The sequence below is a fragment of the Nycticebus coucang genome, chromosome 14 (assembly GCF_027406575.1).
Source record: "Nycticebus coucang isolate mNycCou1 chromosome 14, mNycCou1.pri, whole genome shotgun sequence".
NCBI lineage: Eukaryota > Metazoa > Chordata > Mammalia > Primates > Lorisidae > Nycticebus > Nycticebus coucang.
Window position 1 is genome coordinate 69655045 of NC_069793.1, and position 26478 is coordinate 69681522.

Below are 26478 nucleotides of genomic sequence, written 5' to 3' on the forward strand. Positions count from 1 at the left end.
ACACTGAAGCAAGAATTTGCAGTCCTCAAAGATCTGAAAAATACAGTAGAATCCCTCTGTAACAGGGTGGAGCAAACAGAAGAAAGGATTTCTGACATTGAAGACAAAGCTTTTGAACACTCCCAAACTCTCAAAGAGGAAAAGAAATGGAGAGCAAAAATGGATCATTTTCTCAGAGAGCTCTGGGATAATTCAAAGAAGGTCAATATCTGCCTCATTGGAATCCCTGAAAGTGATGCAGTGGCTTCGCAAGGGACACAGGTCCTTCTCCATGAAATTATGAAAGAGAATTTTCCAGACATGCCAAGAGATTCTGAAATTCAGATAGCAGACAGTTTCAGAACCCCAGCACAACTCAACCTGAATAAGACATCCCCCAGGCACATCATAATTAACTTCACTAAAGTTAATATGAAGGAGAAAATTCTGAAAGCAGCCAGGCGTAAGAAATCCATTACCTACAAAGGGAAGAATATTAGAATGACTGCAGATCTCTCTGCTGAAACTTTTCAAGCCAGAAGAGGGTGGTCATCGACTTTTAATCTCCTAAAACAAAATAACTTTCAACCCTGGATCCTGTATTCAGCTAAACAGAGTTTCATTTATGATGGAGAAATTAAATACTTTAATGACATTCATATGTTGAAGAAATTTGCCATAACCAAACTAGCTCTTCAGGATATTCTCAGACCTATCCTCCATAATGAGCAGCCCAGTCCTCTACCACAAAAGTCAACTCACTCAGAAACTTTTGATCAAACTTCAACTTCCACAGTGGTGAAAGGATTAAAAATGTCCACTAGACTTTCGAAAAACTCGATACCCAAAATTTTACCAGACTTATCAGTATTCTCCGTTAATGTGAATGGCTTAAACTCCCCTCTAAAGAGGCACAGGTTGGCTGACCGGATACAAAAACTTAGGCCAGATATTTGCTGCATACAAGAATCACATCTTACCTTAAAAGATAAATATAGACTCAGGGTGAAAGGATGGTCATCCATATTTCAGGCAAATGGTAATCAGAAAACAGCAGGTGTTGCAATTCTATTTGCAGATGCAATTGGCTTTAAACCAACACAAGTTAGGAAGGATAAGAATGGTCACTTCATATTTGTTAAGGATAATACTCAATATGATGAGATTTCAATTATTAATATTTATGCACCCAACCAGAATGCGCCTCAATTTATAAGAGAAAGTCTAACAGACATGAGCAACTTGATTTCCTCTAACTCCATAATAGTTGGAGATTTCAACACTCCTTTGGCAGTGTTGGATAGATCCTCCAAGAAGAAGCTGAGCAAAGAAATTTTAGATTTAAACTTAACCATCCAACATTTGGATTTAGCAGACATCTACAGAACATTTCATTCCAACAAAATTGAATACACATACTTCTCATCAGCCCATGGAACATTCTCCAAAATCGATCGCATCTTAGGTCACAAGTGTAACCTCAGTAAATGTAAAGGAATAGAAATTATTCCTTGCATCTTCTCGGACCACCATGGAATAAAAGTTGAGCTCAGTAACAACAGGAATCTGCATAGTCATACAAAAACATGGAAGTTAAATAACCTTATGCTGAATGATAGCTGGGTCAGAGATGAGATTAAGAAGGAAATTGCCAAATTTTTGGAACAAAACGACAATGAAGACATGAATTATCAGAACCTTTGGGATACCGCAAAGGTAGTCCTAAGAGGGAAATTTAAAGCACTGCAAGCCTTCCTCAAGAAAACGGAAAGAGAGGAATGGGACATCCCAAGCAACTAGAAAAGGAAGAACATTCCAACCCCAAACCCAGTAGAAGAAAAGAAATAACCAAAATTAGACCATAATTAAATGAAATTGAAAGCAAAAGAATTATACAACAGATCAATAAATCAAAAAGTTGGTTTTTTGAAAAGGTCAATAAAATAGATAAACCTTTGGCTAATGTAACCAGGAAAAAAAGAGTAAAATCTCTAATTCCATCAATCAGAAATGACAGAGACAAAATAACAACAGACTCCTCAGAAATTCAAAAAATCCTTAATGAATATTACAAGAAACTTTATTCTCAGAAATATGAAAATCCAAAGGAAATTGACCGATACTTGGAAGCACGTCACCTTCCAAGACTTAGCCAGAATCAAGTGGAAATGTTGAACAGGCCAATATCAAGTTCTAAAATAGCATCAACCATACAAAATCTCCCTAAAAAGAAAAGCCCAGGACCAGTTGGCTTCACGTCAGAATTCTACCAAACCTTTAAAGAGAAACTAGTACCTATATTACTCAGCCTGTTCCAAGATATAGAAAAAGAAGGAAGACTACCCAACTTGTTCTATGAAGCAACCATCACCCTGATCCCCAAACCAGGAAAAGACCCAACAAGAAAAGAAAATTATTTACCAATATCCCTAATGAATATAGATGCGAAAATATTCAACAAGATCTAACGAACAGAATCCAGCAACACATCAAACAGGGTCTCAATGCTGGTTCTATATATGTAAATCTATAAATATAATTCAGCACATAAACAAATTAAAAAACAAAGACCATATGGTTTTTTCAATTGATGCAGAAAAAGCTTTTGATGATATCCAGCATCCCTTCATGATCAGAACACTTAAAATCGGTATAGAAGGGACATTTCTTAAACTGATAGAGGCCATCTACAGCAAACCCACAGCCAATATCGTATTGAATGGAGTTAATTGAAATCATTTTCACTCAGATCAGGAACCAGACAAGGTTGCCCATTGTCTCCACTGCTCTTTAACATTGTAATGGAAGTTTTAACCACTGTAATTATGGAAGAAAAGGTGATCAAGTGTATCCATATAGGGTCAGAAGAGATCAAACTTTCGCTCTTCGCAGATGATAGATTGTATATCTGGAAAACAGCAGGGATTCTACTACAAAACTCTTAGAAGTGATCAAGGAATACAGCAGCGTCTCAGGTTACAAAATCAACATTCGTAAATCAGTAGTCTTTATATATACCAACAGTAGTCAAGCTGAAAAAAAAAAAACAGTTAAGGACTCTATTCCATTCACAGTATTGCCAAAGGAGATGAAATATTTGGGAGTTTATCTAACAAAGGACGTAAAAGATCTCTGTAAAGAGAACTATGAAACTCTAAGAAAAGAAATAGCTGAAAATGTTAACAAATGCAAAAACATACCATGCTCATGGCTGGGAAGAATCAACATTGTTAAAATGTCCATACTACCCAAAGCAATATACAATTTTAATGCAATCCCTATTAAAGCTCCACTGTCATACTTTAAAGATCTTGAAAAAACAATACTTCGTTTTATATGGAATCAGAAAAAACCTCGAATAGCCAAGACATTACTCATAAATAAAAACAAAGCAGGAGGAATTACGCTACCAGACCTCTGACTATACTATAAATCGATAGTGATCAAAACAGCATGGTACTGTCACAGAAACAGAGAAGTAGATGTCTGGAACAGAATAGAGAACCAAGAGATAAATCCAGCTACTTAACTGTTATTTAATCTTTGACAAGCCAATTAAAAACATTCAGTGGGGAAAAGATTCCCTATGTAACAAATGGTGCTGGGTGAACTGGCTGGCAACCTGTAGAAGACTGAAACTGGACCCACACCTTTCACCATTAACCAAAATAGACTCTCATTGGAGTAAAGATTTAAATTTTAAGACATGAAACTATAAAAATACTAGAAGAGAGTGCAGGGAAAACTCTTGAAGAAATCAGTCTGGGTGAATATTTTATGAGGAGGACACCCAGGGCAATTGAAGCAGCTTCAATATTTCACTACTGGGACTTGATCAAACTAAAAAGCTTTTGCACAGCCAGGAACACAGTAAGTAAAGCAAGCAGACAGCCCTCAGAATGGGAGAAGATATTTGCAGATTATGTCTCCAACAAAGGTTTAATAACCAGCATCCACAGAGAACTCAAACGTATAAGCAAGAAAAGAACAAGTGATCCCATCACAGGCGGGCAAGGGACTTGAAGAGAAACTTCTCTGAAGAAGACTGGCACTCAGCCTACAGACATATGAAAAAATGCTCATCATCCTTAAGCATCAGAGAAATGCAAATCAAAACTATTTTGAGATATCATCTAACTCCAGTAAGATTAGCCCATATCACAAAATCCAAAGACCAGAGATGTTGGCGTAGATGTGGAGAAAGGGGGACACTTCTACACTGCTGGTGGGAATGCAAATTAACACATTCCTTTTGGAAAGATGTTTGGAGAACACTTAGAGATCTAAAAATAGATCTGCCATTCAATCCTATAATTCCTCTACTAGGTATATACGCAGAAGACCAAAAATCACATTATACCAAAGATATTTGTACCAGAATGTTTATTGCAGCCCTATTCATAATTGCTAAGTCATGGAAAAAGCCCAAGTGCCCATCGATCCACGAATGGATTAATTGTGGTATATGTACACCATGGAATATTATGTAGCCTTAAAGAAAGATGGAGACTTTACCTCTTTCATGTTTACATGAATGGAGCTGGAGCATATTCTTCTAGTAAAGTATCTCAAGAATGGAAGAAAAAGTATCCAATGTACTCAACCCTACTATGAAACTAATTTATGGCTTTCCTATGAAAGCTATAACCCAGTTATAATCTAAGAATATGGGGGAGGGGGAGATGGAGGAGAAGTAGGGGGGAGGATGGGTGGAGGGAGGGTGATTGGTGGGTTTACACCTGTGGTGCATCTTACACGGGTACATGTGAAACTTAGTAAATGTAGAATATAAATTGTCTTAACACAATAACTAAGAAAATGCCAGGAAGGCTATGTTAACCAGTGTGATGAAAATATGTCAAATGGTCTATAAAACCAGTGTGTGGTGCCCCATGATCGCATTAATGTACACAGCTATGATTTAGTAAAAAAAAAAAGTAATAATAAAAATACTATAAGATATATTTTTACTTTAGGAACTGGTGTAAACGACAGTGCACTTTATGTACGATGGTCATTATCAATATGATACCATCTTTTGAAGCAGCAGCCAGAAAATATACAAAATGGTGACCCATTGTGAAAAAAAAAAAGGGAAAACTTTGTAATTGTCATAATTGCGCAGGTGTAAAGAAACTACCTTAGAAACTAGTGAGTTCTCTAGTGCTAGAGTTCCCAGCCTGGAGAGATGTTGTAAAGACTTTAGCATAGGATTGATGATAGCATTGAATAAATTTTAAGATTCCTTCTAACTTGTGAGGTCTTAAGATTCTATTAAGGTGTAACATAGGTCATTTATAATAAAGACATAGGGGATGCCTAAGTCCGTCTTTGGATATAATACAAAAGTATCTTTCTCTAGTATCTAACATGTAGTAGATATCCAGTAAATATTTGTTAAATGACCTATGAGGAAAGACAGCAAGCTGCTATCCTCAAGAAAGGTAGAGAAGTCTAAATGGAGGTACTCTGGATAAGCGGAATGGTCAGGCTGGTGAGATCAGGCTCCTGGTGTCCCAGTTTTTGCATTCTTTGACCCTATAAAAGGTAGATTTGTTAAAGCATAGTTAGAAGTAGAAGGGAAAATCATTCAAGATATGGATATCACCTAGATTCACACGCTCATTTTGTGTTACAGCTGTTGGAGTTGTTGAAGAAATAATTTATCATGATCAGTTTCTCTTTCTCAGTATACGCAGAAAGAGAGCAGTCTCCCTAGTACTTACAGGGTGATATTATTTGGAATGATGGTGCTCTAGTGTGAAAATTTGTTTCCCGTGTCCTGCCTCTTTCTACCTTATCTCTACAAACACAATTCCTGCTTTCCTCTGGATATTCAGTGTGTTTCATAGAGTTGAGTTGCAAAGTCATTCTTTACCTGTATCATCATGTGAACTTGTAAGTTTCAGAACATTATATAAATGGTTCTGTAATATCGATTCTCTTAAGTTTAAATTCTACATAGCTACTTATAATAAGTAAAGAAAAACTATTATATGCTTCATATGGCATTTGGAATTACAGGTTAGTGTCTTTCAGTCTTCCGTATTGGGGGAAGTTTAATGGAAATTATACAACCCCGGTGTGGCATATATTCTACCAGTGGTTGGCAGTGGTAGGGAGGAATATAGTTTGTTAGTAGTAATTAAAAATTCTAGATCTAGGCTGGGCAGTGGTTCATGCCTATAATTCTAACACTTTAGGAAGCCAAGGTAGGTAGATTGCTGGAGCTCAGGAGCCTGAGCAAGAGAGCAAGGCCCTGTCTCTAAAAATAGCCAGGCATGGAGGATGCCTGTAATCCCAGCTACTCGGGAGACTGAGACAGGAGAATCACTAGAGCCCAAGAGTTTGAGAGTGCTGTGGCATATAGGGCGAAAAAGTGAGACTGTCTCAAAAGGAAAAATTCTAAATCTATTGTATATAGATTTTGGGTTTTTTCAGGTAGGCTGTTTGGTTTGAAAAGTCGTTACCCTTGCTTTAACATTTTTGGACAGTTTTGTGGTGTCCAAAAATAAGATTCATAGAGGGTTGAATTTTCATTATAATTATTCTTGATTTGGGGACTTACTTAAATTCTTTTCATTCTTCTCTGATTCTTTCCCTGAGCATCCAATTCAAAGCAGTCTCTTACTTTCTATATATTTGTCTGGGTTTTCCCTAATCATTTGATATTTATCCCAAGATACAAAGCCATATATCTTTACTTTCTGTTTCACCCATTATAATCTAAGTTGGGGAGTAAGAATCATGCCATTATATTCTCAACATTTTTTTCTGCAGTGCCTTGGACAAAGGAGTCTAGGAAGTCAGTAATAATTTAATCCAGGGCTGGGCGTGGTGGTTCACGCCTATAATCCTAGCACTTGGGAGGCCGAGGTGGATGGATTGCCTGAGCTCACAGGTTCAAAACCAGCCTGAGCAAGAGCAAGACCCTGTCTCCAAAAATAGCCAGGAATTGTGGCAGGCGCCTATAGTCCCAGCTACTCAGGAGGCTAAGGCAAGCAAATTGCTTAAGCTCAAGAGTTTGAGGTTGCTGTGAGCTACCATGCCCTGGCACTCTACTGAGGTCAACAAAAGGAGACTCTGTTTCAAAAAAAAAAAAGTAATAATAATAATAATTCAGCTTGCTTATTTTATAGGTGAAAAATTCAATAATTTGTTGCTTCATTTGATGCATATTACGTATACTTGTATAGCATGGATATATAATAATCAGCCTTGAAATAGGACTGTAATTTATTATAAAACTAGCAGAGTCTTAGAATTGAGAACTTCTAGACCACCAGCACCACCACAATAGCATATTTATTGTTCTTCATAGTTTATAAAGCTCATTTACATTTCATTGTATCCTCAGAAATCCTATGAGGTAGGTGGGCAATCCATTCTCGATTTCAGGCTTTTATAGTAAAACTAAGATCCAAAGAATCAACTAACTAATAATTGATAGTGGGGGATACAACCCAAGACTTTGAACTCCATGTTATGCCTGTGCTGTTAATATCATGCTTCTAGGTTGTCTATCTTGTTGGCAGCGGACAGAATTGCTTTTTAGTAATTCAGCCATCCAGTACGAGTTGACTGAATGCTCAGGCTGTAGTACAGAATATATTTTCAGGTGCCTCAGGGAAAATAAGACTCGTATAGCATTTTGTTCTTACCCTGTTTCCCCGAAAATAAGACAGTGTCTTATTTTAAGGTGTGCTCCCAAAGATGCGCTAGGTCTTATTTTCAGGGGACGTCTTATCTTTCCTTAAGTAGGTCTTATTTTCGGAGGATGTCTTATTTTTGGGGAAGCAGGGTTCTACACATAAATATGCACCCACTTACACAAATGCACACCTATTTGTATAGCAGTTATCACAATGAATGGTAATTTGTCTTTTTACATATCAGTCTCCCAAACCAGGCAACTTTGTGCTTGAACGTCCTCTGATTATTCTGTGAGCTCCTTTATAGCCTTAATACTAAGTATAGATTCTGACACATAAGTGCCTAATTTGTGGAATTCATGAATAAATGAATGAATGAAGAGAAACTTTGTTTATAAAATTTTTTGTTTGTTTGTTTACTAATATAAAACAGATTCCCAGCCTGTAGTTCATGTAATTGCTTCCCGGCGTCAGGATTGGTCAGAACATGAGATTGCAATGGAGACTAGCCCCACCATAATTTATCAGGATGTATCCAGTGAATCACAGTCAGCTACTTCAACAATCAAAGCTCTATTAGAACTTCAACAGACAACAGGTATGAATTCACATGCTTGGTTGAATGAAGCATGTTTTCTCTAGATATGGGTTGTGCTAAAATACTACTTCTGGTTTCTTTGTTTTTTTGGGGGGGCTTGCTATTATTTGAACACATTTTCCCCCTCTGGACTTATCTATAATCATTGGTACAGTTTGTTTACTTGTTAGTTCATTAAGATGTGCACAGGAGTGCTGAACCACAGATGGACTATCTTAGAAAGAAGAAAAAAAAAATGACAGTACTTTGTCCTCTTTTTGTCTCCTGCTTAAAAAGTCCTATTGTTTCTAGCTACCAGAAAGAAGTAGATCTGGACAGGCACGGTGGCTCACACCTATAATCCCAGCACTTCAGGAGTCTGAGGCAGGAGTTCAAGACCAGCCTGGGCAAATAGTAAGACCTCTAAAAATTAAGAAATCTTGAAAGAAATAAAAGAAAAGAAATCTATAAAATAAGAGATCTCTAAACAAATTAGAGAAATGAGCTAATTGTGGTTGTGTGTACCTGTTGTCTTAGTTACTCAGGAGTCTGAGGCAAGAGGATCATTTGAACCCATGAGTTCAAGGCTGAAGTGTGCTATGATTGTGCCATTGTACTCCAAACTGGGCGACAGAGTGAGATCCTATCTCAAAACAAACAAACAAAAAAGGATATCACTTCTAAGCAAGGATAGGTGCAGTGTAGTTGCCATTTGTGTTCAGGAATAGCAAGAGGCAGATTGAAGGCACTAGTGGAATAGTTTTGTGGCTATTATTGGCTCTTGCAAACTTTTTGATTTGTTGTAATTTTATCTTCAGATTTATTTCTTCTTACAGCATAGGTTAGACACTTGAGCTTCCATACAAAGCTATCCTTATATAAGAAGGTCTTATCAGTATTTCTGGTTACTAAATATCTTTGAAAAATTCTAGAACAAACTTGTGGAAGTTATACTGACTTTTCTATAATAGGTCAAAGATTGTTAGAGTATTTAAGTGACCTTAGCAGTGACCTCATTCAACCCTTTCATTTTACGAATAAGTAAACTGAGATTTAGAGAGGTTATCCATTTGGTTAGTGGCAGACCAAGACCACACCTTTTAGCTCCTGGTTTAATATCCTTTCTACTTGTGGGGTGACTTTTGTATTCATTTTATTTTGTTTTGCTTTCTTTAGTTAAATGATTGTTTTGCTTTTGTCACATTACGTATTTGGTGGGAATGATCATTCAGTGGAGTTAGTCACTGGTTATTGTTAATTATCACTTCTAGTATTTAATATCAGTCTTGAGTTAATCCTATTGGTGTCATTTTTGGCCTTAGGTATTTCCTTAGTTCCTTGTCCTTGTAGTGCTGAGCTATTTCCATTAATTCCTTATAGAGATAAGAATTTTGAATGAATAGATTTTGTAGAAAAATTTGTAAGTGAATTCAGTGAATGTGTTCGTGGGAACCATTCTCAATTCCAGGCTTTTATATCAGGCATTTTTGCAGAAATAGAAAACCCATTTTCTTCCTAACAATGAAAATTTGTATTCTCTTTTTTTTTAATTTATGAAAAAATGTATTCTTAAGAATCATTGAAGACATTGTAACACTTCTTTGGAGATATTGGTAGCAGCTTCAGTTAAACTGGTTATTATGTTGTACACCTGGGGAGATTATGTTGTACACCTGGGGAGACGTGCCTTAGAGCAAATCATGCACTGTACTGCTTAGTCACCCTTCCTTTTTAGGTTGAAGAACTCAAGACTATCTGGTACTACTGGAAGAAGAGTAAAGGAAATACCCTAAGGGGGAGTGTATGCAAGAGAAACACCCACTAGGTTGTCCTAAAGATAATAGGGGAAGGATTTTTGTATGATTACATGAGTCCTTGGCAGGCTGATGAGTATGGTTATACAAATTATACACTCACTATACAGCCATGCATAGCAGTCTGCCTTGTTCTTTTTTGTTTGTTTGTTTGTTGTTTGTTTGAGACAGAGTCTCACTGTCATCCTCGGTAGAGTGCTGTGGTGTCACAGCTCACAGCAACCTAAAGCGATTCTCTTGCCTCAGTCTCCCAAGTAGCTGGGACTACAGGTGCCCACCACAACGCCTGGCTATTTTTTGGTTGCAGCTGTCACTGTTGTTTAGCAGGCCTAGGCCGGACTTGAACCCGCCAGCCTTGGTGTATGTGGCTGGTACCCTTCTCACTGAGCTATAAGCGCCAAGCCTGCCTTGTTCTTTTTATTCACTGTCTGCTTAGACACTTCCACTGTGGTGCCCCAGAGGTCTGGTTTATTATTCCTGTGGATGACTCTGATTTTGGTTCTTGTTTGTAATAAAAGTTAACTTTTCTCCTGACTTTTTTATGCAGTAAAGGAAAAGTTGGAATCTAAACCAAGACAACCCACTATTGACTTGAGTCAAATGGCAGTGCCTATTCAGATGACCCAGGAAAAGAGACATTCTCCTGAGAGTCCATCAATTGCTGTGGTAGAGTCAGAACTAGTTGCTGAATACATCACTACTGGTAGGTGTCCTATTAAAATGTACTAGTAAGGTAGGAGAGCTACCTTTCTGGATTTCATGGGATGGTTGTTTGGGAGAAAAAAAGATATTCTTTATATTGTTAGCTCTTTCCTATTTATTTTCTGGTAAATTTACAGCATCTTTGGGATTTACCCTATTTCTAATGACTAGGAAAAAAAAATAAGATGTTACAAAGTTTGCAAGTAACATAAAACTGCAAAGCTGACCATAAATAACATCTGTGAATATAGTGTAGCAGTTGTAAAGAGAGGATAAAATGTCTTTTATCTAAGAACAAGTATTTTTATGCATCTGGATTTTTAATTTGGGGGGAGATGGGTCCAGGGGACAAGAAGGTATGAAATCCAACTATTTTATTTTAATATAAAAAAGTGTGGAAAACCTCAAATCCCTGTAAATACTCAGGAGCTCTGGTGGAAAGCAGATTAAGTATTTGTTTAAAATGTGGTCTGGCAGCAAAGTACTAGTGAGATTTTTGGATGGCATATATGAAGAAGTAGAGCAGGAAGGATAATAGATTCTTTCATATTCTGGCGAGACCACACCTAGAATACTGCTTTTCTGTTTTGAACACTTCATTACCTCGTGATTTGAAATAGTTCAGGGAGTAGTAATGTGTATAAGGAAAGCTGACTTATGAGGCAATATGAGGAGAACATCTATCTTAAATTTTCTTAAACAGTGATTAAAGGAGAATGTAAACTTACAAATATTTGAAGTCTGTAAATGCCACAAAGGAAAAGGAATTTTTGGCTTAATTTTATGAGATATTATTAAGACTCATGAGTTAAAATTACCAAAAGCATGACTCAGTGCCTGTGGCACAGTAGTTACGGCACCAGCCACATAAACCGAGACTGGCGGGTTCAAACCCAGCCTGGGCCAGCTAAACAACGACAACTGCAACAAAAAATAGCTGGACGTTGTGGTGGCACCTGTAGTCCCAGCTACTTGGGAGGCTGAGGCAGGAGAATCAGTTGAGCCCAGGAGTTTGAGGTTGCTGTGAGCTGTGACGTCATAGTGCTCTACACAGAGTGACATAGTGAGACTCTTGTCTCAAAAAAAAAAAAAAAAAATTTTGCCAAAAGGGAATTCTACTTAGGATACAGAAAACCATCTAGAGTCTTTCTTCCTTTTTTTTTTTTGAGACAGAGTCTCAAGCTGTTGCCCTGAGTAGAGTGCTATGACGCCACGGCACAGCAACCTCAAACTCTTGGGCTTAAGTGATTCTCTTGCCTCAGCCTCCCAAGTCGCTGGGACTACAGGTGTCTGTCACGACGCCTGGCTATTTTTTGGTTGTAGTTGTCATTGTTATTTGGCAGGCCTAGGCTGGATTCGAACCTGCTGGCTGTGATGTATGTGGCTGGCACCCTACCCACTTGAGCTACAGGCGCCGAGCCTAGAGTCTTTCTTTAGAGATACTTAGCAGAAAGTTAATTAAAACAGAGGCCATTATTCTGGGGAACTCAGTATTAAACCTCTGGGTAGACTAGATTATTAAATGGCAAATAGATGAAAAGACCTGTGATTTCTTCCCTTTACTTATCCTTTTCAGAACGCACTGATGAGGGGACAGAGGTTGCTTTTCCCCTTCTAGGTAAGTGGTGTGCATCCATTTGAAGTATCATGGAAGGTAAAAGATGATTATTTGGTGGGGGGGGGCACCACTTAAATGGATGCGCTCTACTCTGATCTGGTAGAGGAAAGGTAAGCTCCACTTAATGAAAGGAAGAGAGATTTTCCTTTTGCAGAATAGTGGAATGTTTTCTCAGAAATGAGCAGTTTATCATTAGAAAAAATAAAAGTTGTTTCAAGAAATAAACTGTTTTATAGTGTTTATATGGCCCAGTTAAGGTCACTTCAGCTGTTTTCTGAATGTTCATTCTGTGACCTCCTTTCACAATCTCTACTCACCATACCTGCAGCCATATTGAGCGTTTTCTTTGACTTCAAAACCAGATGCTTGGCTGTGCCCCTGGTATCCTTCTGTGGTGGGCATTATCTTTCTTTTCTTTTCCTAAACTCTGGGAAAGTACTATGAAGAAATTAATGGTTCCCAAAGGAGGTTTATTTTTAAATTGGTTTAGTTGATCTATTTACATCCATTTCATTTCTTAATAAAAAACTTAATATGATAATTATGAAGATTAGTATGGGCAACAGAAACAGATTATATAATCCATGAAATTTATTAATTATTTTTATGTGAAATTTATTTTCAAATGTAATTCATTTCTAATGATTCTTTCATTAAACAACAGTATTAATTTCCTTGCTTAATTTTAGTATTTCTATAATTTGTTTTTTCTCTTATTGAGTCATATTGTAAATTATTTCAATAGTTGTTTTAATGTAAACCTTGACTCCTTTCAGTTCAGTTAAGCACATATGGAAGATTTTATTAACTCAATATAATTTAAAATGTACATATAAACATATTGTGAAAGAGTTAGGTACTGTAATATATTTATAGAAGAATACTGGTGATCCTGGTGATATTTCACTGGATAGTTTTAAAGTTCATCTTTATAGTACACAGATGACATTTTTACATTGAGCATGAAATTTCTTTTCTAAGCATGATCCAAAATTATAGATCTAAGTGTATGAACACTAGAATTATGGATTATTAAGAGAGTTTTAGTAACTGCAAAGTTCTTATCTAATTTCCAGGTTTGTTGTATTTTATCTATTCCTGCTTCAAAGGATCAATTTCCCAGTAACCATAAGTGTTTGGGTTTTGGGGTGAGTGTGGGGTCTTGGTTGTTGTTTTTTTTGAGACAGCGCCTGGCTATTTTTCTGGTGCAGTTGTCATTGTTGCCTTAGCTGGTCTGGGCCGGATTCAAACCCACCAGCGTTGGTGTATGTGGCTGTCCCTCTACCCGTTGAGCTATGGGTGCCACTACCTTAAGTGTTTTTAAAGCTCTGTAGATTTGGTAGTCATGAATGCTTATACTCTTTAAAAAGTTGAAATTGAGGCTGGTAAAAGATGATAAATTGGCATTTATGCAGATACATATAGTTTTAGTTACTTCATGGGACCTTTGTAGCAAAAGAATAAAAAGGGGGTTATTTACTACACCACATTCTTTTTTTTTTAGACAGAGTCTCACTGTATCACCCTTGATAGAGTGCCATGGTGTCACAGCTCACAGCAACCTCCAACTCTTGAGCTTAAGCGAGTCTCTTGCCTCAGCCTCCCGAGTAGCTGGGACTGCAGGCCCCCACAACAACACCTGGCTATTTTTTGGTTGCAGTTGTCATTGTTGTTTAGCAGGCCCAGGCTGGGCTCTAACCCACCAGCTTTGGTGTATGTGGCTGGCGCCCTACTCACTGAGCTATTGGTGCTGAGTCACTATACCATATTCTTAACCCATTGTGTCAGATGAGCTAAATTTCAGATGACTAGTACAGATTTTTCTGTTCTTTTTGTAACCATACATTTGTTTAGTACTTTATAATTTAAGGATCATTTTTCAGTCTGTTACTTCATTTGGTCTTCTCCTAGGTAGAAACAGCATTATTTCATTAAAAAAATCAATCAAAACAAAACCTCTTAAGTTTTAGAGGCTAATAGTGGATAAGTGACCTCTTATTCACTTAGCTAGTTAGTGACAAAGCAGGACAGAATTCAAGTGTGACTCTTTGGTCTGATTTATTTCATGCAGTATCACCCTGACTTCTTACATTTTTAGGAACTATAAGGTTATGAGACAGTCATTTCATATAAAGGAAAGAATACCCCTGTTGTTTGTATTGCATTTCAAATAGAGTAGGAGATTAATGAACTTTAATTGTCTTACTCTCTTCAAATATTAGTCTGGGATTATTGCTTTGTTACCTTAATGTGATAAAAACCAGTGGAGACAATGAATATGCCTGACAGGAGGATGTAACTTTAAGAAGTTTGTTCCTCCTTTGTGAAAAGTGTTTTCACAGTGCTTCCTCATATATTTCTCATCTCATCCTTATAAAAACTCTGTTATTCCCATTTTACAGATGAGGAAACAGAGTCTCAGAGAAGATAAGAGACTTTTCTTAGAGTCACACAGCTCATAGATGGGCAGATTCTGATCTCCTGCCTCCTAGTTCACAATACTACACTTTCTCTCTGTGATGCAAGCTCACAGACATTTGTTTAAAATGACTACTGGTTACAGATGCTGTGGTGATTTCTGGAGAAATATCATCACCTCCTCTATTTTCAGTCAGCAATCGCTCCCAGCCCCAACAGCCCTCCCAGCCCCAGCGGACCCTGCTCCAGCATGTGGCTCAATCACAGACCGCAACACAGACGTCAGTGGTGGTGAAGTCCATCCCAGCATCTTCCCCTGGAGCAATCACCCACATTATGCAGCAGGTTGTATTTCTTTTTTGTCTTTCTGTCTTCTGTAATTATCTCCTTCCTGAAATAAGGTTTAGTTTCATCTTCTATTTTAAGAGGAGTAATAAACAAATGATAGAGTGTTTGTATAATTTACTATGAGAAATGAGTAGAGGAAATGAATTAAGGGTGTTTTGGTTGTTTTGTTTTTTTTTTTTAAGACAGTCTCATTTTGTCACCCTTGGTAGAGTGCCGTGGCCTTACAGCTCACAGAAACATCGAACTCTTGGACTCAAGTGATCCTCATACCTTAGCCTCCCAAGTAGCTAGGACTACAGGCACCCACTACAACACTGGCTATTTTTAGAGACAAGGTCTCGATCTTGCTCAGGCTGGTTTTCAACTCCTGAGCTCAGGCCATCCAACTGCCTCAGCCTCCAAATTCTAGGATTACAGGTGTGAGTCACTGTGCCCAGCTTGAATTAAGGATTTTAATACCAGAAAATAGTATTTTTGAATCTTCTGTGAATGCTTACCACTTCAAAATGGGTAGGGCTATCTAGATGAATCTAATGACATCAGAATTGGTCACTATTTCTATGTGTTTTATTGTGTATAAGATTTTCAAATGAAATAGCATTTGGCTTGTTTAGCTGTTTGCTGCTGGGTTTGTTTTGTTTTGGTTTATGCTTTTCCTCATGGGAACATAAATTAATAGGTAAATATTTGATTAATTATATGTAGTCAATTCAGAGAAAGAGATATGATAGGAAGTTGAGAATATAAATATAACGTAAAATAGGAATGTCTGGTATTAAAGATAATAGAGAAAAGAAAAAACTTTGATAGGTTTATTTTGTGTCAAATACTGTGCTTTGAGCTTTAAGTATATTAACTTATTTGATTCTCAGTATGATCTTGCAAGTTGGGTATATTATTCCTCATTTACAAGTGAGGAAACTCATGCTCTCAGAAGTTTAGTAACTCGTTCCAGGTGGCAGAGCCAGAAGTTAAACCCAAGTGAACCTGCTCTGTTACACAGTTATATCATAGATGTGATATTTAACATAGTAGCTTTAGTAGTCGCATAAATAAACATCACTCAGAAAGGAGCAATACCTAATTGTAAGTGAACTACCTAAAAGGCAATGAAGAAATACTGAATTGAAAACCTATATGTGGGATCGGCACCTGTAGCTCAGAGGTTAGGGCACCGGCCACATACACCGAGGCAGGCATGTTGGAACCCGGCCTGGGCATACTAAAACAATAATGACAAGTGCAACAAAAAAAATAGCTGGGCGTTGTGGTGGGCGCCTGTAGTCCCAGCTACTTGGAGGCTGAGGCAAGAGAATTGCTTAAGTCCAAGAGTTTGAGGTTGCTGTGAGCTGCGATGCCATGGCACTCTACTGAGGGTAACATAGTGAGACTCTGTCTCAAAAAAAAAAAAAAAAATAGTGGGCAGCGCCTGTGGCTCAAAGGAGTGGGGCGCCGGCCCCGTATGCCAGTGATAGTGGGTTCAAACCCAGCAAAAACTGCGGGAAAAATAAAAAAGATGAAAAACTGTATGTGTAAGGTCATTGTAATATAGAAAAGAGTTAAAATGGAATTCCAAAGTTTTAACGTTTAGAGTGAAAACATACCATATGACAGGGCCATGGGAAGAATGGGTATACGCAAATCTTGTTGCAGCCCTCAGGGAAGCCAACTGGTGAGAGGTTTTATGGGTAGCAAGTCTCAGCTGGAGGCTGTCCCTCACCTGGCAGATCCTGACATTGACATTTGTCCAGATACCTAGAAAGATCAGACTGGCCAGCCCTAACTGTGTCACTCAAGATGATTTCTTCTCCCAATCCATCTGACACCAGTCAGTCTTCTTTTCCACTGACAGGGGAGCTTTTGTCCCCTCCCCAGTCTCTTTCCCCTCGGGAGCCAGGTCTCTGGGAAGCTGTTGCCTGGTCAGTCTGGAATCTAAACAAAGGAGTGAGAAGGGCTAGTGGAGAAGTGATTCACATGGATCGTGGTGAAGCCTGAAGAACCATCTCCACCCCCTACAGGGAGGGTTCTCTGTGGGGACTGGGATGGGCACTTCTCCCAGCATCCTGACGTTTCAGACAGCACTGGCCATGCACATGGCCACACTGGGCTTCTCTGAACCTTGACTTTTCTCTAGATGCCTCATTCTTTGGTTGCTGCATTCTTTCCTTAGATAAGTTGATGTCTCATGAATAGGCTAAAGAGCTGTCTTCTGAGCCAGGAAGCTTTTCTCTTCTTTTTCTGTGTTGGACTGTGCCTACCTTATTTCTCCTTTTTGTAAGTTGTGGGCCCTCTAGGACTTTTCTTATCGTGGTGAGTATACCAGTTTTTGAAGCACTTAATATCGCAGAGTTGAAATAATAAGAGTTTTGATCTAAAGCCCCCTTGAGGTTTTTTGGTCTTTTAAGGCTCTTCTGAAAAATTTTAGATGAATCTCATAAATAACTCTTTTTCCAGTTTGAGGAAAATGTAGATATTTTTCTTATTTCATTCTGACTTTGTGCCTTTTTTTCCTAGGCATTAAGCAGTCACACTGCTTTTACCAAACACAGCGAGGAAGTTGGAACTGAAGAGGGCGAGGTTGAAGAGATGGAGACTTTAGACCCTCAGACGGGTCTGTTTTACCGATCTGCCCTGACTCAGTCACAGTCAGCTAAACCGCAGAAACTTAGCCAGCCCCCGCTGGAACAGACTCAGCTGCAAGTGAAAACCCTGCAGTGCTTCCAGACTAAGCAAAAGCAGACCATCCACCTGCAGGCAGACCAGCTCCAACACAAACTCCCACAGATGCCCCAGCTTTCCATCAGGCATCAGAAACTCACCCCTCTCCAGCAAGAACAAGCACAGCCCAAGCCAGATGTACAGCACACACAGCATCCCATGTTGGCCAAAGACAGGCAGCTTCCTACCTTAATGGCGCAGCCCCCTCAGACTGTGGTCCAGGTGCTTGCGGTGAAAACCACGCAGCAGCTTCCTAAACTACAGCAGGCTCCGAACCAGCCCAAAATCTACGTGCAGCCCCAAACCCCCCAGGGCCAAATGCCGCTCGCAGCCTCATCAGAGAAACAGCCGGCAAGCCAGGTAACGGAATACTGATAGCATGCAAAGTTAAACTTCTCTATTCACGGAAAACAATGAGAACATCACAACCCTGTCATGGTAGCAGTGCTTTCTCCTGGCAAGAGGAAACCCAAAAGCCTCATTATGCTGGTATTACTTTGCCCCAGCAGAAGGTTGACGTTAGATAAGAAATGCACTCATTAATGTGTAGGAAGAAAAAAAGCATAGCGCTCAGAACTTAATTTTCCAGGCAGTTTTTAATGAAATCACTTCAGCATTGACTAACAGTGCATAGAAGCAATATTTCTAAGTTGATTTATTTTTTAGTTATAAAATATTTATTTTCATGCCTATAAACTATTTCTGTAGCAATAATGCTAAGTAAACTGCATTCTTTTAAGGAACATCATTGAACATCTTCCTTTGTAGTTTACGCCTCACTGTCTAGTTAATAAATTTATGTTTTAGATTGTAGAGGAATTATCTGTGATTAATAAGAAAAATTATATTAGTGAGTCAGTGGTTCTGGAGTGATATACATGTGTGTATGTGTATATTATAAATACATATATGTATATATACAATATGTTTGTATAAATGTATTTTTAAACAAAAGATTGGAAAAATTTTTACTTTTTTTTATTTTAAAAAGCTGAAGATTCTATGAAATAATTTGAGCCGGGTTAAAGGAGTACTGTTTAGGGATATAAATCCCAAAGGAAACTAGGCTGCTGTGACTTTTTATTCCTTTACTGCTATAAACCTTGGCTGGCTGAAAAAAGTTTTATAAACCCCTCTTCTTTCTCTAGGTACCATAAAAGTAACCAGATCCTTCCTATTCAGCTTTCTTTTTAAAGCACCAAGCTTCAAAAATGTCTTCCTAGTATACCACACAAATGTTTCTTTTGCCATATTGTTTGGGGTGTTTGATTAGGTTTTCTCAAAGAGATGTAGCTGTAACACACACAACCCCAATTTATTTTCAGGTGGAGCAGCCAATTATAACCCAAGGATCCTCTGTTACAAAGATAACTTTTGAGGGGCGCCAGCCTCCCACAGTTACAAAGATAACTGGTGGCAGTTCTGTGCCTAAGCTGACATCACCAGTTACAAGCATATCTCCCATTCAGGCCTCTGAGAAGACAGCAGTGTCAGACATTTTGAAAATGTCTTTGATGGAAGCACAGATTGATACAAATGTAGAGCATATGGTAGTGGAACCCCCAAAGAAAGCTCTTGCCACTAGTATGCTCACTGGTGAAACAGGATCATTACCCTCCACCCACATGGTGGTGGCAGGGATGGCGAATTCCACTCCCCAGCAACAGAAATGTAGAGAGTCCTGTTCAAGTCCATCCGCTGTTGGCCCTCCCCTAACAACAAGGAAAATCGATGCACCAGGAATGCCTACGACAGGCCAATTCATGCGTATACAGAATGTAGGCCAAAAGAAAGCTGAAGAGAGCACTGCAGAAATTATCATCCAGGTAAGAATCATAAGGAAAATGAGAAATCTTGGGCATCTTGGGAGTTGTGGTCTTGGGGTATTTTGGGAAGTCACTGGCAGAGTCAAGCTAAGAAGACATAAAGATTATCTTTGAGATAGTCTTTGAAGAATTTGGTTTAATATCTATTATAAATATACAAATTTATATTTGTTTTCTGGGAGAAAATCATAGAAAATTGGTGGATATTATCACACAGCACACCATAAAGGCAATAGAGGGCCCTGAGCCCATGTGTCAGCTTGATTTTGTAAGATACAAGCCATACTTGTCAATGTGTTAACTCAGTGAGTTAACCCAGAATAACCCAGCGATTTCCTGGGTTCAAATTTTAGATTCCTCAATCTTTGCTCAAAAAATCCTGGAATGTAACTGGATTATACTTTTATTTCAAGTTAATTTCAGGGATCCTTTCCTTAGGAAAACAGTTCTTGTTCTTGATCCAAATTTATGGTTCTTAGGACAGTCAAACCTCAATGAACTGGGATGCCTAGAGAAACACATTCTAAGAGGATGTTTCTAAATATTTTAATTTTGTATCTAACTTGGTATTAATCATAAACTTTGCTTTTTATTTCAATCATTGTTATTTAAAAAATCTTGTTATGGTTACTGCCTGCCTTGGTAAGTATAGGCTAGTTAACATAGTGGAATATTGATTGCCAGTAGATCTTCCTATGCCTCACATTCCCTTCCTTCTAAAAGTCGTCTCTCGTCATGCGTAATAGACCAAGACTGAAGAATTACTGAGTCCAGATTCTATCTGAGAGGTTGTGTTTTATTTTTCTCTTTCCCTTGCGAAGTATCAGATTGTTTTCTTGACATTTGTTATTTTTGCTAAGGTGTTAAATAGCTTAGCAGATGTCAGAGCAGCACATTTTAGTTAATTGAACATTTGGATTTATTGAAATGTGGAAGAATAGTGGACTTATCATAGATCCACTATTGTATGACTTGGTAATTTCTGTGGTAAACTTTCTCTTTGCCATGATGTCAAACTATGAGAGAATGCAAATTGACCAATATTAAGCCAGTTAAGATAAAAATTACATATGGGGAAAATGCTAAAAGGCAAGTAGAAATGGCCATTAAATATTCAATAATTTTTTTCTTTTTATAAAAACAAATGTTAATGAATTAAATAATCCTTGAAAAAAGGAGTTGTGATTTTTAAAATTTTCTCCTGAAGAGGTAGGGTATGGTAGAAAAGGAATGGTTCTCTGTCTTTGCCGTTTTTTCTATGACTTTGGGCAAGGCTTCTTAACCTCACCCTGCCTTAGATTTCTCTTCAGTAAGATGGGAATAAGTAATGCCTACTTTATAAGATTTATGAAAGGATTACACAAAATTAATTACTTTGGGCAAGGACACTTAACCTCATTCTAGCTTAGATTTCTCATTGATAAAATGGGAATAAGTAATGCTTATTTTACAGGATTGCTGTAAGGATTTAGACAAAATTACGCACCTAGTACAGTACCTGGTTCATAGTGATTGTCCAACTGATGGTAACTAATACTGCTATTAGTAAATTTACTGTAGCTACTAGGGATTTAGATTTCTGTGCTCACTAATTTGAAAATAGTTTTAGAGTGCTTATTTGGAAATTATTTTTCTACACTTTATTAACAGGGCTGAACGTGTAATTTGCTACATGTATTAACAATGATAGCTAATGCATAGGTTCCCTACAGAATTCTCATCCAAATTTTAACATGTCTCATGTGCTAGATTGCTGTGTCAGAGGTAAGGGCAGCAGAATAATTAAGAACCAAGCTTTTGGAGCCTGAGCTTCCCTAGATTTGATTTCCACTTGTACTCATTATGTAAGGAGACTGTGGCTTTGGGCAACTGAGTCAACAACCTCTACACCTGTGAAGTGGAAACAGTAACTTCTACCTCACAGGGTTGTTTTGAGGATTAAGTGAGAAAATGTATGTAAAACATCTGGTCAAGTGTTTGATGTAGAGCAATACTCAATAAAGATATATGCTGTTATTATACTCAGTAGTAATAAATTGTTAGAATATTTTCAGATCTTATTAGCTACATTTAGCTTTGATCTGAAGTATTGATTTTCTGAGTCTGTGAAGTGCTTTGATTCTTTGAAGAATGATGTATGAAAATTCAGTATTTGATGTTAAATTCTTAGAATAGAAAGCGTTTTGTCATTTGTAAACAGACAATCTGTATTTTCTTTCGTTGGTCCATTTATTGATTCCCTCATTCAAGATAATATTAATTAACCACTGTGTTCCAGGCACTGTGTTAAGTGGTAAGGATAGAGAAGTAAACAAGATGGATACATTTTCTTTCCTGAAGGACTCTACATGGAAGTCATAAACTTTTAGAACTACAAGGATCTTAGAATGTTATCTTCCAACTGTTTTATTTTACACAAGGTTAATCTAAGACTTAAAGAAATGGAGCAACTTACTCAGAGCCCCACAGCAAGTCAGGGACAGAGCTGAACTAAAATCCAGTTCTCCTGACCCTGTCTAGTAGTTTTTCACAATGATTAGCAATGTGGAAGAGAGAGGAAGAAACAAACAAAACTTCACCACCCTAGAATTAATGCCTAGGCATCTTGCATTATTTTCTTGATGGTGTTAAATTTTTCTTTCCCCAGTTAAAGGCTATTTTGGCCAGGTATATTTGTACAGTACTAGTATTCAACTTTTGCTCTGAGGTTTTTAATGTTAAAAATGTATTGCAAAAAGTGTATTATTCATCTTTCAGAGGTTTATTGAGCATCTACTGTGTGCCAGGCCCTGTTCAAAGCTCTAGGCAATGAATAAAATAGTCAAGGTCTGTGCTCTGCTCTCATAGAGCTTATATCCAAAGAGTAAGTAGTAATCGAACAAATACATGATAAATATAATAAAGAAAATGTAACAGAATGTAATAGATGTAGAAGGTAGGACCAGCCCACTACTTGTGGTTTAGTGGTCATAGAAGGAAGGCTTCTGTGAGCATTTGAATTAAATTGCAGATGACAGGATAGAGCCGGCCATGCAAAGATTTAGAGGAAGAGTATTCAGGAAGAGGGGAAGGACTGGTGCAAAAGCCCTGCAGTAAAAGTGAGTTTACTATGGAGTTGTGGTAAGGATTTGATCATATATGGGAGATGATTGTAGACTTTCAAGCAGAGATGTGACATGAACTGATAAACCTTTAAAAAAAAAATGTCTAGAGGCTGGGCCCAATAGAAGATCACTTTAAGTTAGTTTGAACCAGTCTGAGCAAAAGTGAGACCCCTGTGTGTCTACAAAAAATAGAAAATAGCTGGGTGTGATGGTGGGCACCTGTTGTCCCAGTTGCTTGGGAGGCTGGCAGGAGTATCACTTAAGTCAAGGAGTTTGAGATTATAGTGAGCTATGATGGCACTACTGCACTCTAGTTAGCTGGGGTGACAGAATGAGACCCTATCTCAAAATATAAATAAATAATAAAAAATAAAAAAAGACTAATAAAAATGAGGAAAAGGCATCTGACAAGGCTATATGCCTATGATATTTACTTAGAACCCCACAGCAAATGTTTCTACTGGTATTTTTATTGTTTTAAAGGCAAGGTTTGACCTCTTTTGTACCTGAATGATTTCATTATCTCATTTTCAGTAAAGGTTATTACTGTGTGACCTCAACAAATAACTTCCCCTTTGTTTTTTTTAATTTAACTAATTTTTTTAATTTGTCATTATTAATGAGGAAACCAGTAAGATATTATAACCAGTTCACAGGGCGATCCAAAGAAAAACACATTTTAAGATCAGAAATACTGAAATGAATGTGCAAACACAGGCAAAACTGGCTTCCACAGTGTGGGAGAGAAGTCAGTTGAACCTCCACTAGACAGAATTTATTTGCATGTCTTTAGACAAGAATTATTTTGCAATGCTACCAGTTATCTACAACTTAACAGAGTTGTAGAACAGCTCCATAAAAGGAGCAGAGCCCTATAAAATCCGAATCCAAAAACCTTGGAAGGGTATACTCTGAAAAACATAGTTTTCCATTGAATAACTTCCCCTTTGAACCACAAAACAGGGTTAAAATACATTGTGGTATTAGCAAATTAATCATTCATCTCGCAAATAAAGAACAGAGTTTGACTATATTTACTTTTAAATTTACCTAATGATCAAATTATGCAGTAGACTTCAGCTTCCTTTGCTGAAAGATGCTCCATAAAGAAGTAGAAAGATCTCTTTGAGTTGTACTAGACTTGGATTTGAATCCTGGCATTAACCTTGACCAACTTGTGACTTTAATTAAGTCACCTACCTTCTCACCTTCCTCGTCCAAAAATGGGAATGATAATTTTCTTGCGAGGATTTAGTAAAATATTATTGTGTATGAGAAAGCACCTAGCACAGTGCCTGGCATATAGTAGTTGTCCAATAAATGTCAGTTTTCTTAGTGTTGTTGGGGAAATCCTTCTTTTGCCTTTTCTTACCATAAAAATTTTGTGTTTTCTCTTTCAGGCCATTCCCCAGTATGCTATTCCTTGTCACTCCAGTTCCAATGTGGTAGTAGAGCCCAGTGGGCTTCTTGAGCTAAACAACTTCACCAGTCAGCAGCTGGATGACGATGAGACAGCAATGGAGCAGGACATAGACAGTAGCACAGAGGATGGAACCGAGCCCAGCCCCTCTCAGAGTTCTGCTGAACGGTCCTAGTGTTTTGGACACAGTAGTGCACTTTAAAACCTGTTTGGTTACCAGGTGTCCAGGGAAACTCTTGTATTTTGATGTCTAAAAAGAGCACTTTGCCCATACTTAGGCTGTGGACCCAAAAACAGCTGTGTTTCAACAAGATATTGCTGCAGGAGCAGCGTTTTAAAACAAGATAAAACTCAAAGGGGAATGTACTTTTTTTTTTTTTTAATAAAAAAAGAAAAAGGCAAAAAAAAAAACAAAAAACAACAAACAAAAAAGATGCATATTTACAATGACTTAAGACCTGAGTTCTTTCTCTGTTGGACCGTGGCCAATGGAAAAGTTTTGTCTTATAGTAGAAAGAGACTTTTCCTGTGAATGTTTCTCAACTGGTTTCTACTGAGCAAAATACTATCTTGAAGGAGACTGTGAATAGTTTGTATTTTGAAATGATGTATCGGGAAAAGTTTTTTTTTAATTTTTTATGTTTTTGCAAATCCCTGGAAGTGTTGAATTGGTTAACATTTTACATTTGCTCAGTTCATAATTAGTTTATAAATATCTTGAAACATACTGGCATTAAAGAATCCTTGTTGGATGGGGGAAATTGGATCCCTAACCAGTGGAAAGTGCTTTTTAGGTGGCTTGTACATTCTCGTCAGTTGTATGCTAATTTATTGTGGTGTTGTTCCTTTGTGCTTTAGGCAGCACACTTGCCTTCTATTTATTTAAGTGTAAACATTTCAGAGCAGATCATATTTCTTCTGACAAATTTCTTGTAAACCAGAATTTCCAGCCCTTTCCACCTCTGTCACCCACTCTTCCCTCCCTTCCCCTCCTCCATTAAGAAAACTTATTAGAAAATGTTTCATTGTGAAGCAGAGGAAAAGAAAAAGAAACATTTTCTGGCCCAAAGGAAATGTTCCGTTATGTTAAGGACAAATCATTCATTTGTATTCATAAATACAAAATGCTTTCTTAACCTTGAAATTGCACATTTATGTTGGACTAAGACTGAAAATGACTTTTATGGCATAACTTTTGTTTAAGCCCCTTTGAAATGTATAAACAGTTCATTTGCAGTCCTCAATGTAACATTTTTAAGTATTCTACCTTTTTAGGAGGCAGTTTGTTTGAGCAGTATGTTTTGGTCTTGTGATTACTGTCTGTCACAAGTAGAGTTGAGGGGTAAGGGAGTGGGAGGACGGGAGTCAGTTTTGACAAGTTGTGGTAAATGAAACTATACCTTTTGTTTTTAAAAAATGTAAATAGAAAAGTTTTTAACGGTTTTATAGAGATTTGACTATAAATAAGCATTTTAAGACTGACAAATGTTGAATTGTACATACATATATCAGCATAACTGCCCAGTTTTTTGGTGCTGAAGTACTGTAAGTAGAATTCATCAACAGTTCCGTAACTTTTGCATCTGTATCTGGGTAAAAAAGCTGTGATATTATAGTTAATAATTCCCACTGGAGTGACACTGAAGATTTGAACACGAGCATTCAGAAGCACTGATCTCTGGTGGCTGTCAATATTTCTACTAGGTAATAATGACTTACCCATAGATGGAGCTGTTGGGATATTATTTTATTGTACAAATTCATGTTTAAAAAACTTTGTGACTCTGGTTCTAGTTAAGTAATTTTTTAACTTCTCTTGGGTCATAGATTTCTTTGGAAATCTGATTAAAGTATCAACTGTCACCAAAAAGATACACATGCCACGTGTTAACTGCACATTAGGCTTTGCATACAATTTTAGGGGTTCATAGGCCCCCAAAGCCTATCCATGTATTCAGGTTAATCCCTCTGTTATGGTCAATCCATTACTTACAGTTGGAAGTTTTTATAAAATAAAGTATCTTTTAAATATTCATGGTTTAGGTAACAAGAGCAAGCTTGAATAAAGTCATGTTCTATATATTTTGGCAGCATAGCTTACCTGTGTCCTTTTGAGATTTGGCTTTAATATTTTCCACAACTGGAATGGAAAATGGCAAAACTGGCATAGTCCAAGTTTTGAAAAAATACATATGTATATTAACACATTATCAAATGAGAGATCAAATTTTTTCTTTTAAATGCGCTAATTCCAAATATAACATAAATTTGTTTATTCAGCAAATATTAATTAAGCATCTTT

The 26478-nt window shown here is 37.5% G+C and overlaps 1 protein-coding gene across 4 annotated transcripts in view; it reads left to right on the forward strand.

Moving 5' to 3' along the window:
- The window catches only part of EMSY (EMSY transcriptional repressor, BRCA2 interacting), a 117201-nt gene extending 90943 nt beyond the window's left edge, over window positions 1-26258 (forward strand). For 3 of the 4 annotated variants that reach the window (XM_053560531.1, XM_053560532.1, XM_053560534.1), the window contains 7 exons: window positions 8065-8229; window positions 10570-10725; window positions 12301-12342; window positions 14954-15105; window positions 17623-18186; window positions 19152-19652; window positions 24157-26258. In XM_053560531.1, coding sequence (XP_053416506.1) covers window positions 8065-8229; window positions 10570-10725; window positions 12301-12342; window positions 14954-15105; window positions 17623-18186; window positions 19152-19652; window positions 24157-24351 — 1775 coding nt within the window. In that variant the 3' untranslated portion in view covers window positions 24352-26258. The remainder of the gene's footprint in view (window positions 1-8064; window positions 8230-10569; window positions 10726-12300; window positions 12343-14953; window positions 15106-17622; window positions 18187-19151; window positions 19653-24156) is intronic. The other variant, XM_053560533.1, reaches the window with a different exon arrangement.
- The last annotated feature ends 220 nt before the right edge of the window (window positions 26259-26478 follow it).